Source organism: Dama dama, chromosome 5 (assembly GCF_033118175.1).
Source record: "Dama dama isolate Ldn47 chromosome 5, ASM3311817v1, whole genome shotgun sequence".
NCBI classification, from domain to species: domain Eukaryota; kingdom Metazoa; phylum Chordata; class Mammalia; order Artiodactyla; family Cervidae; genus Dama; species Dama dama.
Genome location: NC_083685.1, coordinates 60,068,849 through 60,083,179, shown reverse-complemented (window position 1 = coordinate 60,083,179; position 14,331 = coordinate 60,068,849). Strand labels below are relative to the sequence as shown.

Below are 14,331 nucleotides of genomic sequence, written 5' to 3'. Positions count from 1 at the left end.
GAGGCTGTCTTTGCCCCATTGTATAGTCTTGCCTCCTTTGTCAAAAATAAAGTACCCATAGGTGCATGGGTTTATTTCTGAGCTTTCTATCTTGTTCCATTGGTCCATATTTCTGTTTTTGTGCCAGTTCCATACTGTCTTGATGAATGTAGCTTTGTATATAATCTGAAGTCAGGAAGGTTGATTCCTCCAGCTCCATTCTTCTTTCTCAAGACTGCTTTGGCTATTTGGGGTCTTTTGTGTTTCCATATGAATTGTGAAATTTTTTGTTCTAGTTCTGTGAAAAATGCCATTGGTAATTTGATAGGGATCGCTTTGAATCTGTAGATTGCATTTGGTAAGATAGTCATTTTCACAATATTGACTCTTCCTACTCAGGAACATGGAATATCTCTCCATCTGTTTGTTGTCTTTTAATTCTTTTATTAGTGTCTTACAATTTTCTGTGTACAGTTCTTTTGTCTCCTTAGGTAAGTTTATTCCTAGATATTTCTTTTTGTTGCAATGATGAATGGGATTGATTCCTTAATTTCTCTTTCTGATTTTTCATTGTTAGTATATAGAAATGCAAATGATTTCTGTGTATTGATTTTGAATCCTGCAACTTTGCTAAATTCACTGATTCTATCTTTAGGGTTTTCTATATACAGTATCATGTCATCTGCAAGCACTGAGAGCTTTATTTCTTTTCTGATCTGGATTCCTTTTATTTCTTTTTCTTCTCTGATTGCTGTAGCTAGGACTTCCAGAACTATGTTGACTAGTAGTGGTAAAAGTGGACACCCTTGTCTTGTTCCTGATCTTAGGGGGAATGCTTTCAGTTTTTCACCATTGAGAATAATGTTTGCTGTAGGTTTATCATATATGGTCTTTACTATGTTGAGGTAGGTTCTTCTATGCCCATTTTTTGAAGAGTTTTAATCATAAATGGGTGCTGAATTTTGTCAAAGGCTCTTTCTGCATCTATTGAGATTATCAGATGGTTTTTATCTTTCAATTTGTTAATATTGTGTATCACATTGATTGATTTGCTTATATTGAAAAATCCTTGCATCCTTGGATGGTGTATGAGCTTTTTGATATGTTGCTGAATTCTGTTTACTAAAGTTTTGTTGAGGATTTTTGCATCTGTGTTCATCAGTGATATTGGCCTGTAGTTTTCTTTTTTTGTGTTGTCTTTGTCTGGTTTTGGTATCAGGGTGATGGTGGCCTTGTAGAATGAATTTGGAAGTGTTCCTTCCTCTGCAATTTTTTGAAAGAGTTTTAGAAGGATAGGCAAATGTTTGATAGAATTCTCCTGTGAAGCCATCTCGTCCTGGGCTTTTGTTTTTTGGGAGATTATTGATCACAGCTTCAGTTTCCATGCTTGTAATTGGGTTGTTCATAATTTCTATTTCTTCCTGGTTCAGTCTTGGAAGATTGAACTTTTCAAAGAATCTGTCCATTTCTTGCAGATATCCATTTTATTGCCATATACTTGTTCATAATAGTCTCTTATCCTTTGTATTTCTGCATTGTCTGTTGTAACCTCTCCTTTTTCATTTCTAATTTTGCTGATTAGATTCTTCTCTTTTTTTCTTGATGAGTCTGGCTAAAGGTTTGTCAATTTTGTTTATCTTCTCAAAGAACCAGCTTTTAGGTTTATTAACCTTTATTATTATTTCTTTCATTTCTTTCTGTGCTGATCTTTATGGTTTCTTTCCTTCTACTAATTTTGGAGTTTTTTTGTTCTTTTTTTCCCAGTTGTTTTAGGTGTAAAGTTAGGTTGTCTATTCAGTGTTTTTCTTGTTTCTTGAGGTAGGATTGTATTGCTATAAACTTCCCTCTTAGAACTGCTTTTGCTGCATCCCATAGATTTTGAGTTGTCATGTTTTCATTGTCATTTGTTTCTAGAAATTTTTTGATTTCCCTTTTGATTTCTTCAGTAACCTGTTGGTTATTTAGAAACATGTTGTTTAACCTCCATGTGTTTGTGTTTCTTACAGTTTATTTTTTGTAATTGATATCTAGTCTCATAGCATTGTGGTCGGAGAAGATGCTTCATATGATTTCAATTTTCTTATGTTTACTGAGGTTTGATTTGTGACCCAAGATGTGGTCTGTCCTGGAGAATGTTCCATGTGCATTGAGAAGAAGGTGTGTTCTGCATTTGGATGGAATGTCCTGAAGAGATCAATGAGCACCATCTCATCTAATGTATCATTTAAGACTTGTGTTTCCTTATTCATTTTCTGTTTTGATGATCTGTCCATTGGTGTGAGTGGGGTGTTAAAGTCTCCTGCTATTATTGTGTTACCCTCCATTTCTCCTTTTATGTCTGTTAGTGTTTGTCTTATGTATTGAGGTGCTGCTGTGTTGGGTGCATAGATATTTACAATTCTTATGTCTTCCTCTTGGATTGATCCCTCGATTATTATGTAGTAGCCTGCCTTATCTCGTGTAATCTTCTTTAAGGTTTATTTCGTCTGATATGAGGGTTGCTACTCCAGCTTTCTTTTGCTTCCCATTTGCATGGAATATATTTTTTCCATCCTCTCACTTTCAGTCTACATGTGTCTTGAAGTCTGAAGGGGCTCTCTTGTAGACAGCATATATATGGGTCTTGTTTTTGTATCTGTTCAGCCAGTTTGTATCTTTTGGTTGGAGCATTTAATCTTTTTTCATTTAAAGTAGTTATTGATATATATGTTCCTGTTGCCATTTTCTTAATTATTTGGGCTTGATTTTGTAGATCTTTTTCTTCTCTTGTATCTCCTGACTATATAAGTCCCCCTAACATTTGTTGTAAAACTGGTTGGTGGTACTGAATTCTCTTCTGTTTGTCTGAAAAGCTTTTTATTTCTCCATCAATTCTGAATGAGATCCTTGCTGGATACAGTAATCTTGTTTGCAGATTTTTCCCTTCCGGTGCCTTAAATATATCCTGCCATTCCCTTCTGGCCTGCAGGGTTTGTGTGGACTCTCACTGCTGATTATAGTCAGGCTTCCTGACTCTCCTTCCAGTCTTGTACTTGCCAGCCTTCCAGGTTGTTGACTGCGGCCTGCCCGCCCCCATCTACTCTCTGCGCCTGGGGCGAAGGACAGGACGGTGCCTCGTGGTGGACGTGCATTATACATACTGCGTCGTCCCTGTGTTTCCTCGCTCCTCTGGGCGCAGACAGAGACGCCACCTGCTGCACGTGGGGGCTGACACCCAGGACACTCATGCCTGTGTGCAGCATGACCCATAGATGTGTCGCCATGATACAGCCGTTTGTCTCAGGAACTGGTATCCATCCTGTTGGGTCCACATTCCTGCCGATGCAACAATATGTGGATCCCTAGCTCTCAGGATCTAGTCCTCACCTCATGCTCTGACCATCTGCAGCCTCGTTCTTCCTGTGCCTTATTTTTCTCCAGGAGGGATGGTTCCCTTGTACCTCCTGCAGCAGCAGGCACCTCAGCATCTTTGAGGGCCAGGGACACTGGGTGCACTGGCTGTGGGAGGGTGCTGTGGGTCAGCAGGTGCCTGGCAGGCAGGCCCCACAGCCTGGACCAGGGGCTCCTGGCTTTTATTCTCAGATGTTCCTTGCCCCCACCAACTGCAGCCACCAGCTCAGGTTCTGCTGGGTTGGGGTCTTCAGAGCTTTGCAGCCCTCCAAGGGCAGTGAGTCAGGCAGGCTTGTGAGGCAGCTAGCACCTTCTGATAGCTTCTGGGCATCTTGGCCACCCCAAGGGCAAGCAGTGAACCCTTTCCTAAGAGCAGAGAGTGCTAATGCGGTCCCCCTCCAGGTGTTTTCAGGGCCAGAGGCTACCCCATGTGAGCCCCCATCCCTCGGCAGCTGACATCTCTTTTGAACAGAAGCCCTGGGTATAGCTCATGACTGAAAACGAGCTGCTTTCCTTGTCCATGGTCCAGAGGTGGGCAGGAAATGTCAGCCCCTGGTTATAATATGCAGGGTCATAAGTAGCACCTAGGACACTTGCCCCCAACCAACCTGTCAGGAAGACCTGCCGAGCCCCTGGCCTGCTCTCTCTCCTTCTGGTCCAGTTGCTCAGCATCTTCTAGGTGATGCTCATGTGGCTGTTAAAGACAAGGGGCCTGTCCCCATTTACAGGCTCACAGAGGTGCTCCCCTGCACGCTACTTCAGGTTCACAGACTGATGGCCTCTGCTTCCTTATCTCTCATCACAGACAGAAGTCAGCAGAGCTGTTGCTTATTTGCAAACAGAAACCCTTAAGTGGCCCTGGCCCTCAACTGACATGTCAGGGATGGCAGTCTGTCGGTCAGCAGGTGCACCCACAAGCTTCCTGCTGCTTTGAATTCGTGGAGAAACCCCACTCCACCGTCCCTGGGCCACATGCCCAGGTCCCCGTTTCACTCTGAACACCATCCCCCTCCCCTCGCCAGCACCGTCCACACCTGACCTCCTGTGCTGACGTCTCCTCCCAGTAGAACAGGACTCTGTCATGTCCACTGTGGGTCCCAGTGCCCGATCTGGAGTAGGTGTCCTTGTCTGGGATGGATGGATGAGAGGTGGGTAAGACCCCGGCCCTCCCCAGATACTGAGCCACGCGGAGCCTTTCTGTCTGGACGTGAGCCCCTCCCCTCCCCAAAGACACGTCAGGTGTGACAGAGCTCTGCTGTTCTGCTCGGGAGCTGATACAACCTAGAAACTTGGATGAAGAAACATTCTCCTTCCCAGCCCTGCAGGTGCCCACACAAAGGGACCTCGGGGGCAGCAGGGGCAGAGACCAGGGTGAACTTAAACTAGGCCTCAACGAGTGCAGTTGGCCAGTGCCACTGACAGGCATGCCCTGCCGTCCATGGTGAGACTTCTTTGTGGCACCAAGTCTGGTGAGCAAGACCAGCGTGGCTTTTAGTTCTCACAGTCACTGGCCCACCACCTGAAACAATCAAGCAACTTGCCATTGCAGATCTCGTTCAAGAGTCTTTTTCCAGGAAAGGCCAAACATAAAGTTCCCACATCTCACATTTTATAGAAGGAGGGCCTGAGAACCAGGTTACACAGAGATGCTCCAGAGCAGGTCTTGCAGACTTTGTCCCAGCTTGCAGAGAAAAGTGATGGTGGAAGGAGTCTGGGAAGAGGGAGAGGATGATTGAGAATTGGTACCCATTCAGTGCTTACTCCTTGCCAGTTCACAGATTCAGTCACTCCTATAACCTTATACAGCAGATCCATTCTTCTTTTTTGGCTGTGCCACATGGCATGTGGGCTCTTAGTCCCCTGACCAGGGATCAAACCCGTGCCCCCTGCATTGGAAGCATGGTGGGGGGTCTTAACCATTAGACCAGCAGGGATGTCCCAATAGCAGCAGATACTCTTCTTGCCCCCATTTTACAGATGGGGAAGTTGAAGCCGATCATTTTCTCAGCAAGCACGTGTGTGCCTGAACAAGCCAGAGCCGAGAGTGCCTCATGCTGTTTCACAGCTTATGAGGCCTCAGCTTTCTGTGGGTACAGAGAATTCAGTCCTCGGAACCTGCCTAGGGAGATACCAGTCTGCAGACTGAGGGCATATTCAGGCACAAACAGAAGCATCAGATTATGCTCCCCATGGGTTTTCTGGGATTCCTGGTTTGTTTTGAAGGCCTTTACTACATATTTATTTACTACCTGACTCAATTTAAGCCTGCAGATTGCCTTTTTTTTTTCAATCTTGAGGGAAAGTTACAGATTTTCACTTAATAAAGTGAAAACCACTTTATTAAAATGGCAGTTATTTTATGACATGTTCTGTTAATATTACCTACTTTAATACAGTCAGAAATGACCAAAAGTCATTTTTCCCATAATAGGATATGGAATTAACTCAAGAAAAATTAGAATATATACTCTCTGATTTGAAATTATACTCCTAGTAATCAGCCAGTAATGCTATACTGCATCTGTGGGTTTGTCTTTTTTTTAACTTACAGAATTGGGAGTAGTTCAGATTCAGGAGGATAGGAAAGTCCTTGGGTCACAGAGGAGGGAAGATGGGTGGACAGGTGGCAAGACAGTTTCCCTTGATGTTTTCATGTTCTCAGAGTGACCGAATGGATGAATGGATAAAGATAATATTATATATATGTATGTATATAAAATACATCAATATATATTATACACATACACAGGAATATTATCCAGTCACGAGAAGCAAGGAAACGCCACTGTTTGCAGCAACATGGATGCACCTAGGGAAGATTTGTGCTGTGTGCTTAAGTCGTTCAGTCATGTCTGCCTGTCTGTGACCCCATGGACTGTATGCCACAGGCTCCTCTCTCCATGGGATTCCAGGCCAGAATACTGGAGTGGGCTGCCAAGCCCTCCTCCAGCGGATCTTCCCCAGCCAGGGATCGAACCCGGGTCTCCGGCATTGCAGGCGGATCCTTTACTGTCTGAGCCGCCAGGGAAGCCCAGGGAGGGTTATGCCCAGTGAGATGAATCAGACAGAAAACCCGTACTCTACAACCTCACTTACATGTGGAGCCTAAAAAAGCAACAAATGGGAACAGTAGAATGGTGGTTACCAGAAGGTGGGGGAAATCAGATATTGGGCAAAGAGTACAAATTTCCAGTTATAAGAGAACAAGTTCTGGGGATCTAGTATACAGCATGGTGGCTATAGCAGTAATGCTGTATTGTACTCTGGAAAGCCACTAAGTGAGATCTACACGTTCTCACCATAAAAAAGCAATGGTAATGATGTTCCTTATATTATGTGTGTCAGATCTACCCCTTGTACACCTTAAACTCCCACCATGTTATATGTCAATTCCACCTGAAGAAAGACTTCTGAGCCCCGAGCTCAGGCCTGGGGTCCTGAAGGAAGGGGTCTGGCCGCCCTGTAGCCACAGCTCCACTGGCAGGGCCCAGTCAGGCCTTACAGGCTGGGGAAGGCTCAGTGCCAGGGTCCAGAGCTACAGTTCAGTCACTCAGTCAGTCCGACTCTTTGCGACCCCATGAATCACAGCACGCCAGGCCTCCCTGTGCATTACCAACTCCCAGAGTTTACTCAAACTCCTGTCCATGGAGTCGGTGATACCATCCAACCATCTCATCCTCTGTCATCCCCTTTTCCTCCTGCCCCCAATCCCTCCCAGCATCAGGGTCTTTTCCAATGAGTCAACTCTTCCCATCAGGTGGCCAAAGTACTGGAGTTTCAGCTTCAGCATCAGGCCTTCCAACGAACACCCAGGACTGATCTCCTTTAGGATGGACTGGTTGGATCTTCTTGTAATCCAAGGGACTCTCAAGAGGCTTCTGCAACACCACAGTTCAAAATCATCAATTCTTCAGTGCTCAGCTTTCTTCACAGTCCAACTCTCACATCAATACATGACCACTGGAAAAACCATAGCTTTGACTAGATGGACCTTTGATGGCAAAGTAATGTCTCTGCTTTTTAACATGTTGTCTAGGTTGGTCACAACTTTCCTTCCAAGGAGTAAGCGTCTTTTAATTTCATGGCTACAGTTACCATCTGCAGTGATTTTGGAGCCCAAAAAAATAAAGTCTGACACTGCTTCCAGTGTTTCCCCATCTATTTCCCATCACTGGATGCCATGATCTTAGTTTTCTGAATGTTGAGCTTTAAGCCAACTTTTTCACTCTCCTCTTTCACTTTCATCATCAAGAGTCTTTTTAGTTCCTCTTCACTTTCTGCCATAAGGGTGATGTCATCTGCGTATCTGAGGTTATTGATATTTCTCCTGGCAATCTTGATTCCAGCTTGTGCTTCTTCCAGTGCAGCATTTCTCATGATGTACTCTGCATATGTTAAATAAGCATGGTGACAACATACAGCCTTGACGTACTCCTTTTCCTAATTGGAATCAGTCTGTTGGTCCATGTCCAGTTGTAACTGTTGCTTCCTGACCTGCATACAGGTTTCTCAAGAGGTGGGTCAGGTGGTCTGGTATTCTCATCTCTTTCAGAATTTTCCACAGTTTATTGTGATCCACACAGTCAAAGGCTTTGGCGTAGTCAATAAAGCAGAAGTAGATGTTTTTCTGGAACTCTCTTGCTTTTTTGATGATCCAGCGGATGTTGGCAATTTGATCTCTGGTTCCTCTGCCTTTTCTAAAACCAGTGAACATCTGGAAGTTCACAGTTCATGTATTGCTGAGGCCTGGCTTGAAGAATTTTGAGCATTACTTTGCTAGCATATGAGATGAGTGCAATTATGCGGTAGTTTGAGCATTCTTTGTCATTGCCTTTCTTTGTGATTGGAATGAAAACTGACCTTTTCAAGTCCTGTGGCTACTGCTGAGTTTTCCAAAGTTGCTGGCATATTGCATGCAACACTTTCACAGCATCATCTTTCAGGATTTTAAATAGCTCAACTGGAATTCCATCACTTCCACTAGCTTTGTTCATAGTGATGCTTTTCTATGGCCCACCTGACTTCACATTCCAGGATGTCTGACTCTAGGTGAGTGATCACATCATCTTGGTTATCTGGGTCATGAAGATATGTTTTCTATAGTTCTTCTGTGTATTCTTGCCACCTCTTCTTAATATCTCTGCTTCTGTTACGTCCATACGATTTCTGTCCTTTATCGAACCCATCTTTGCATGAAATGTTCCCTTGGTATCTTTAATTTTCTTGAAGAGATCTCTAGTCTTTCCCATTCTGTTGTTTTCCTCTATTTCTTTGCATTGATTGCTGAGGAAGGCTTTCTTATCTCTCCTTGCTATTCTTTGGAACTCTGCATTCAAGTGGGAATATCTTTCCATTTCTCCTCTGCTTTACACTTCTCTTCTTTTCACAGCTATTTGTCAGGCCTCCTCAGACAACCAGTTTTCCTTTTTTCATTTCTTTTCCATGGGGATGGTCTTGATCCCTGTCTCCTATACAATGTCACAAACCTCCGTCCATAGTTCATCAGGCACTCTATCAGATCTAGTCCCTTAAATCTATTTCTCACTTCCACTGTATGGTCATAAGGGATTTGATTTAGGTCATACCTGAATGGTCTAGTGGTTTTCCCTACTTTCTTCAGTTTAAGTCTGAATTTGGCAATAAGGAGTTCATGATCTGAGCCAGTCAGCTCCCGGTCTTGTTTTTGCTGACTATATAGAGCTTCTCCATCTTTGGCTGCAAAGAATGTAATCAGTCTGATTTCGGTATTGACCATCTGGTGGATGTCCATGTGTAGAGTCTTCTCTTGTGTTGTTGGAAGAGGGTGTTTGCTATGACCAGTGCATTCTCTTGGCAAAACTCTATGTGCCTTTGCCCTGCTTCATTCCGTACTCCAAGGCCAAATTTGCTTGTTACTCCAGGTGTTTCTTGACTTCCTACTTTTGCATTCCAGTCCCCTATAATGAATAGGACATCTGTTTTGGGTGTTAGTTCTAAAAGTTCTTGTAGGTCTTGATAGAACCATTCAACTTCAGCTTCTTCAGCATTACTGGCTGGGGCATAGGCTTGGATTACCATGATATTGAATGGTTTGCTTTGGAAATGAACAGAGATCATTCTGTCATTTTTGAGATTGCATCCAAGTACTGCATTTCGGACTCTTTTGTTGACCATGATGGCTACTCCATTTCTTCTACGGGATTCCTGCCCACAGTAGTAGATATAATGGTCATCTGAGTTAAATTCACCCATTCCAGTCCATTTTAGTTCACTGATTCCTAGAATGTTGACATTCACTCTTGCCATCTCCAGTTTGACCACTTTCAATTTGCCTTGATTCACGGACCTAACATTCCAGGTTCCTATGCAATATTGCTCTTTACAGCATCAGACCTTGCTTCTATCACCAGTCACATCCACAATTAGGTATTGTTTTTGCTTTGGCTCCATCCCTTCATTCTTTCTGGATTTATTTCTCCACTATCTCCAGTACCATATTGGGCACCTACCGACCTGGGGAGTTCCTCTTTCAGTGTCCTATCATTTTTGCCTTTTCATACTGTTCATGGGGTTCTCAAGGCAAGGACACTGAAGTGGTTTGCCATTCCCTTCTCCAGTGGACCACATTCTGTCAGACCTCTCCACTATGACCCGTCCATCTTGGGTGGCCCCACACGGCATGGCTTGGTTTCTTGAGTTAGACAAGACTGTGGTCCTGTGATCAGATTGGCTAGTTTTCTGTGATTATGGTTTCAATGTGCCTGCCCCTTGATGCCCTCTTGCAGCACCTACCATCTTACTTGGGTTTCTCTTACCTTGGACGTGGGGCATCTCTTATTGGCTGCTCCAGCAAAGTGCAGCCGCTGCTCCTTACCTTGGATGAGGAGTATCTCCTCTCGGCCCTCCAGAGCTACACACGGGTATTAATACCTGCCCCACCCAATGCCACACTTACAAATGAGAGTCAGCAATGTTTGCTGCCACTCTGGATTCTGTTACCAGCCCCGAGCCACTGACAAAGTTTAAGATTCAACCATGACACAACTCCACTGGAATCTGTTTTGCACAAAAGGCATATTCCATGCAGCAGATACATCCTCCTTCTTCCCACAAGATGGATGACTTAGCCACGTGAGTTAGGCGGCTTCGCAGACACGGTTACGTTTATGAACGTTGCTCTGGCTGTAGGCCAGGGTGGGAATCAGGCTTCGACGTCACGGCCCTCTGTCTGTCTGTTGCAGCTGGTGAGCGACTTGTTGGAATTTTGCTTCTATACCTTCCGGGAGTCCCAGGCCCTGAAAGTGGAGTTCCCAGCGATGCTGGTGGAGATCATCAGTGACCAGCTGCCAAAGGTGGAGTCCGGGAATGCCAAGACCCTTTACTTTCACAGGAAGTGACGGGAGACGTCTCACAAGAAGAACTTTGCCTTAAGTTTCCCCGTGTTGTTCCACACCCACGAAGGACCCAAGAAAAATCCTATTTTTGACACACATGATGGTTTATTCCCACTTGTTCAGCAGTTTCTCAAGTTGAAAATCATGTCAAGGGTTGGGAGGTGGGCAGGCAGGGTGACGTGGCTTTGGCGAGACCTGCACAGTCTGGAAGGTTCTTCCTTCTCCAACCCCCAGCGCTTAGAAACATGTTCCTGTTCCTCTGGATGAAAAGCCATATCTAGTCAATAACTTTCTGATTTTGATATTTTAACAGATGGAAGTTTTAACTATGCCATGTAGTTTCTGGGATCGTTCGCTTGTGTTAAAAGGGTTCAAGGACTAACGAACTTTTTCAAGCTCACCCTTGGTTTGCACATAAAAACGTATAGTCAATATGGGGCATTAATATTCTTTTGTTATTTAAAAAAAACAAAAAAAGAAAAACTATATACAGATTCCTGTTGTGTAATAACGGAGCACGTGGAGTGGACTGGCAGCTCCCACAGGGGTGCGTCTTCACCCACGTCTTTCTGCATCACTGGTATCCACACCCTCTCCACTTATTATTTAATTAGAATGGATAAGATGTTCAGAAAAATGCCTTGGTTTCAATTTCTAGTATCTATTGTGTTGGCTTTACAGATAATTTTTGCAGTCTTTTGCTGTGCTGTACATTATTGTATGTATAAATTGTGAAGGACCTAAAATAAGGTATAAGGAACTTTTGTAAATGAGACACATACAAAAAAAAAAAAAAACTTTAATGGTTAATAGGATGAATGGGAAAGTATTTTTGAAAGAATTCTATTTTGCTGGAGACTATTTAAGTACTATCTTTGTCTAAACCAACAAGGTAAAAAAAAAATTTTTTTTTGTAAAGTGAAATGTTCTGCATGCATCATGAACCGTTTACAGTGTATTTAAGAAAGGGAAAGCTGTGCCTTTTTTAGCTTCATATCTAATTTACCATTTTACAGTCTCTGTTGTAAATAACCACACTTAAACCTCTTTGGTTGTCTCTAAGCCTTTCTACTTCTGTACTTTCGTTTCGTCCTTGGTCTCCCGCTTGGGGTGTTCGTGGGACTTGAGTGCATTTTCCGGCTTCGGCTCCATCCTCCTTCCAGTGGGGACGGCGCAGCGTGGTGGTGTCTGCAGCTCCTTGAAGGCGTCCTTCAACGACACCCCTGTAAGAGGATGTCCCAGGAGTGCTGCAGCTTTAGGAAAGCTGCCTCTTTCCCCTCAAGAAGCGGAATCCGCTTTAGGAGAGAGACTGGAAAGGCTGTGGCTCAGAGTGAGCATCCTCATCCCATTTTAGAAATTGAATTTCCTCCTTTCAAGGGGGCGGGGAAAAATTCCATGCACTCTCTATGTCTGCAAAAGGTGAAATGTTCACTTCCAGTCCCGGAAGGGGGTGTTGCAGTCCTGGAACTGGTCACAGGAAGACGTAGGTCATAGCAGGGGGCCCTTGGAAGATGCCCCTGGGCACAGCTCAGTCAGAGCAGCGTGGAGACCGCAGGACAATTAGAGGGTTTTTAGATTTTTAAAAGGTAGGTTTTAAAAATAAAATTTTATATGTAAACAGTTTTGGAAAAAAAAACACTACAGATCATAAAAGCAAGACAGTGGCACTAAAATTTTTAATTCACTAATCTGTTTGGCACTGATGCAATTTATGGCTTTTTCTCTTGCCCCAAATCACAAATATATATATATATATCTCTTTGGGGAAACTTAATATGATTGCACTAAATAAACTACTTTGAGTAGAGGCCAAATTAATCTTGGAAAAGTGATGATAATCATCAGGTACTCAGTGAAATCTTATTCTTTTCCAAAACCTAAAAGCTAGAGCTGGGGAACCCCAAGGCCGGGAGATGGCAGCGCTGGGATCAACCCTTTTCTCCAGGGTTCACCATGCAGGCAACATTACCCTGTCTCTCAGAAGACACCTGCCTTATGCAAGGGGAAACCTGTGAAAGCTGCACTCAGACAGAGGAGTTTTTTCTTACATAATTTGCAATTTCAGGAATTTAATTTATAGGCAGATCTTTCAATACAGTCAACTTACATGCACAGCAATATGAAAGCCACACTTGGAAGGTGATAAATACAGCGCATGCAGACTGGGGGTTTCTGGGAAAGAAATGGCTTCATAAGAGCAGCTTTTAGCTCAGACTGACTTTTTATGAAATCAGAATTTCGACATAACCGGGTTTGGGATGGAGACAGTCTGCATCAGCTTTTTGTATTAACAAAGTTACTGACTCTTTGTGTGTCTCCGGGTAACTTTGCTTGAGTAAACAGCAAAGCCATATTCTAAATCCACTGTTGAATGCCTGTCCCAGTCCAAATTGTCTGTCTGCTCTTCTTTTTGTACCATATTGCTCTTTAAAATCTTGGTTTGGTACAATTCATAATTCACCAAAACTTCTTCATATAATTAAAAAAAACACACTAAATTAGTTTAAAATGAAGCAATTTATATCTTTATGCAAAAACATATATGTCTGTCTTTGCAAAGGACTGTAAGCAGATTACAATAAATCCTTTACTTTAATCACCTGTTGTTTTGGAAACAGTTCATTTGAACGTCTATAGGAACACGTGGATTTTGTGGCCTTTTAAATCTGGATCGTATGCCCCTCTGCCTACATCCAAGATGGAATCACCCAGCTCATGCCCCACCCATGTTAGGAAGTCCTGCTTTATCCACATATTAATTACTCTTTTGGGGGACTGGTTAAATGTTTTGTTTCTTAGTGCTAATATTTGGTTCACTGAAATATACCCCGTGACAATTTTATAACAATAATTACTGCTGATGTAGCCACTAAATTCGATACGTACATGGCCTCATTTATCTTCACAACCACATGGAAGCTTGTTTACTTTACAGACTTGGAGACTCACCTGAGTAGACCAGATGCCCCATCTCATTCCCAGGTCCTCCTGCACACACTGGAGTCTTAGTCTCACCCCAGATCCTCTTGGGCTCTCAAGAGACTCCCTTCGCCATCAGTTATGATGCTCCTCACATTCCTTACAGGCTGCTCTTTTGGACCTCACTCAGCAATACAGACTACAAAAGAGCAGTCAGGAATCATCAGCTCATCTGAAAACTAGAAAACATGTATTTCCCACAAGAGAAATTCATGTACATTTTTAATGTGTCATTTAAGTGATGATCAGTCAAACTAGAAGACTGAGGGTTAAACACAACTTTGCTTTAATACAACTGATCTATCTCTGAAACACAACATTAGCCATGAAACACAGCACAGGAAAAAAACTTTTGAGCTTTGTGCACAGATTCGTTTGTAAACATTTATTGAAAACAAAGGTAATTTTATATCTTAGAATGTATGCAGTCTGACCTATGAGGGAACAGGGTTTCTCACAGAGAGCCTCTAACTTCAAACAAAAGCCATCATGGTCTGTGAGTCTGCGTGGCTAGATACGGGGCCCCTTGGATATGCACCCTTGCTAAAAGTGAGTGCTCTTTCTTCATAGAGCAGGCTTGTTCCTGGGTCAATGAGCCAGAAACCTTCCT

General features: G+C 43.3%; 1 protein-coding gene across 4 annotated transcripts in view; it reads left to right on the top strand.

Moving 5' to 3' along the window:
- The window catches only part of NR3C2 (nuclear receptor subfamily 3 group C member 2), a 419,668-nt gene extending 406,330 nt beyond the window's left edge, over window positions 1–13,338 (top strand). For all 4 annotated transcript variants that reach the window (XM_061142470.1, XM_061142471.1, XM_061142472.1 and 1 more), the window contains exon 9: window positions 10,590–13,338. In XM_061142470.1, coding sequence (XP_060998453.1) covers window positions 10,590–10,745 — 156 coding nt within the window. In that variant the 3' untranslated portion in view covers window positions 10,746–13,338. The remainder of the gene's footprint in view (window positions 1–10,589) is intronic.
- The last annotated feature ends 993 nt before the right edge of the window (window positions 13,339–14,331 follow it).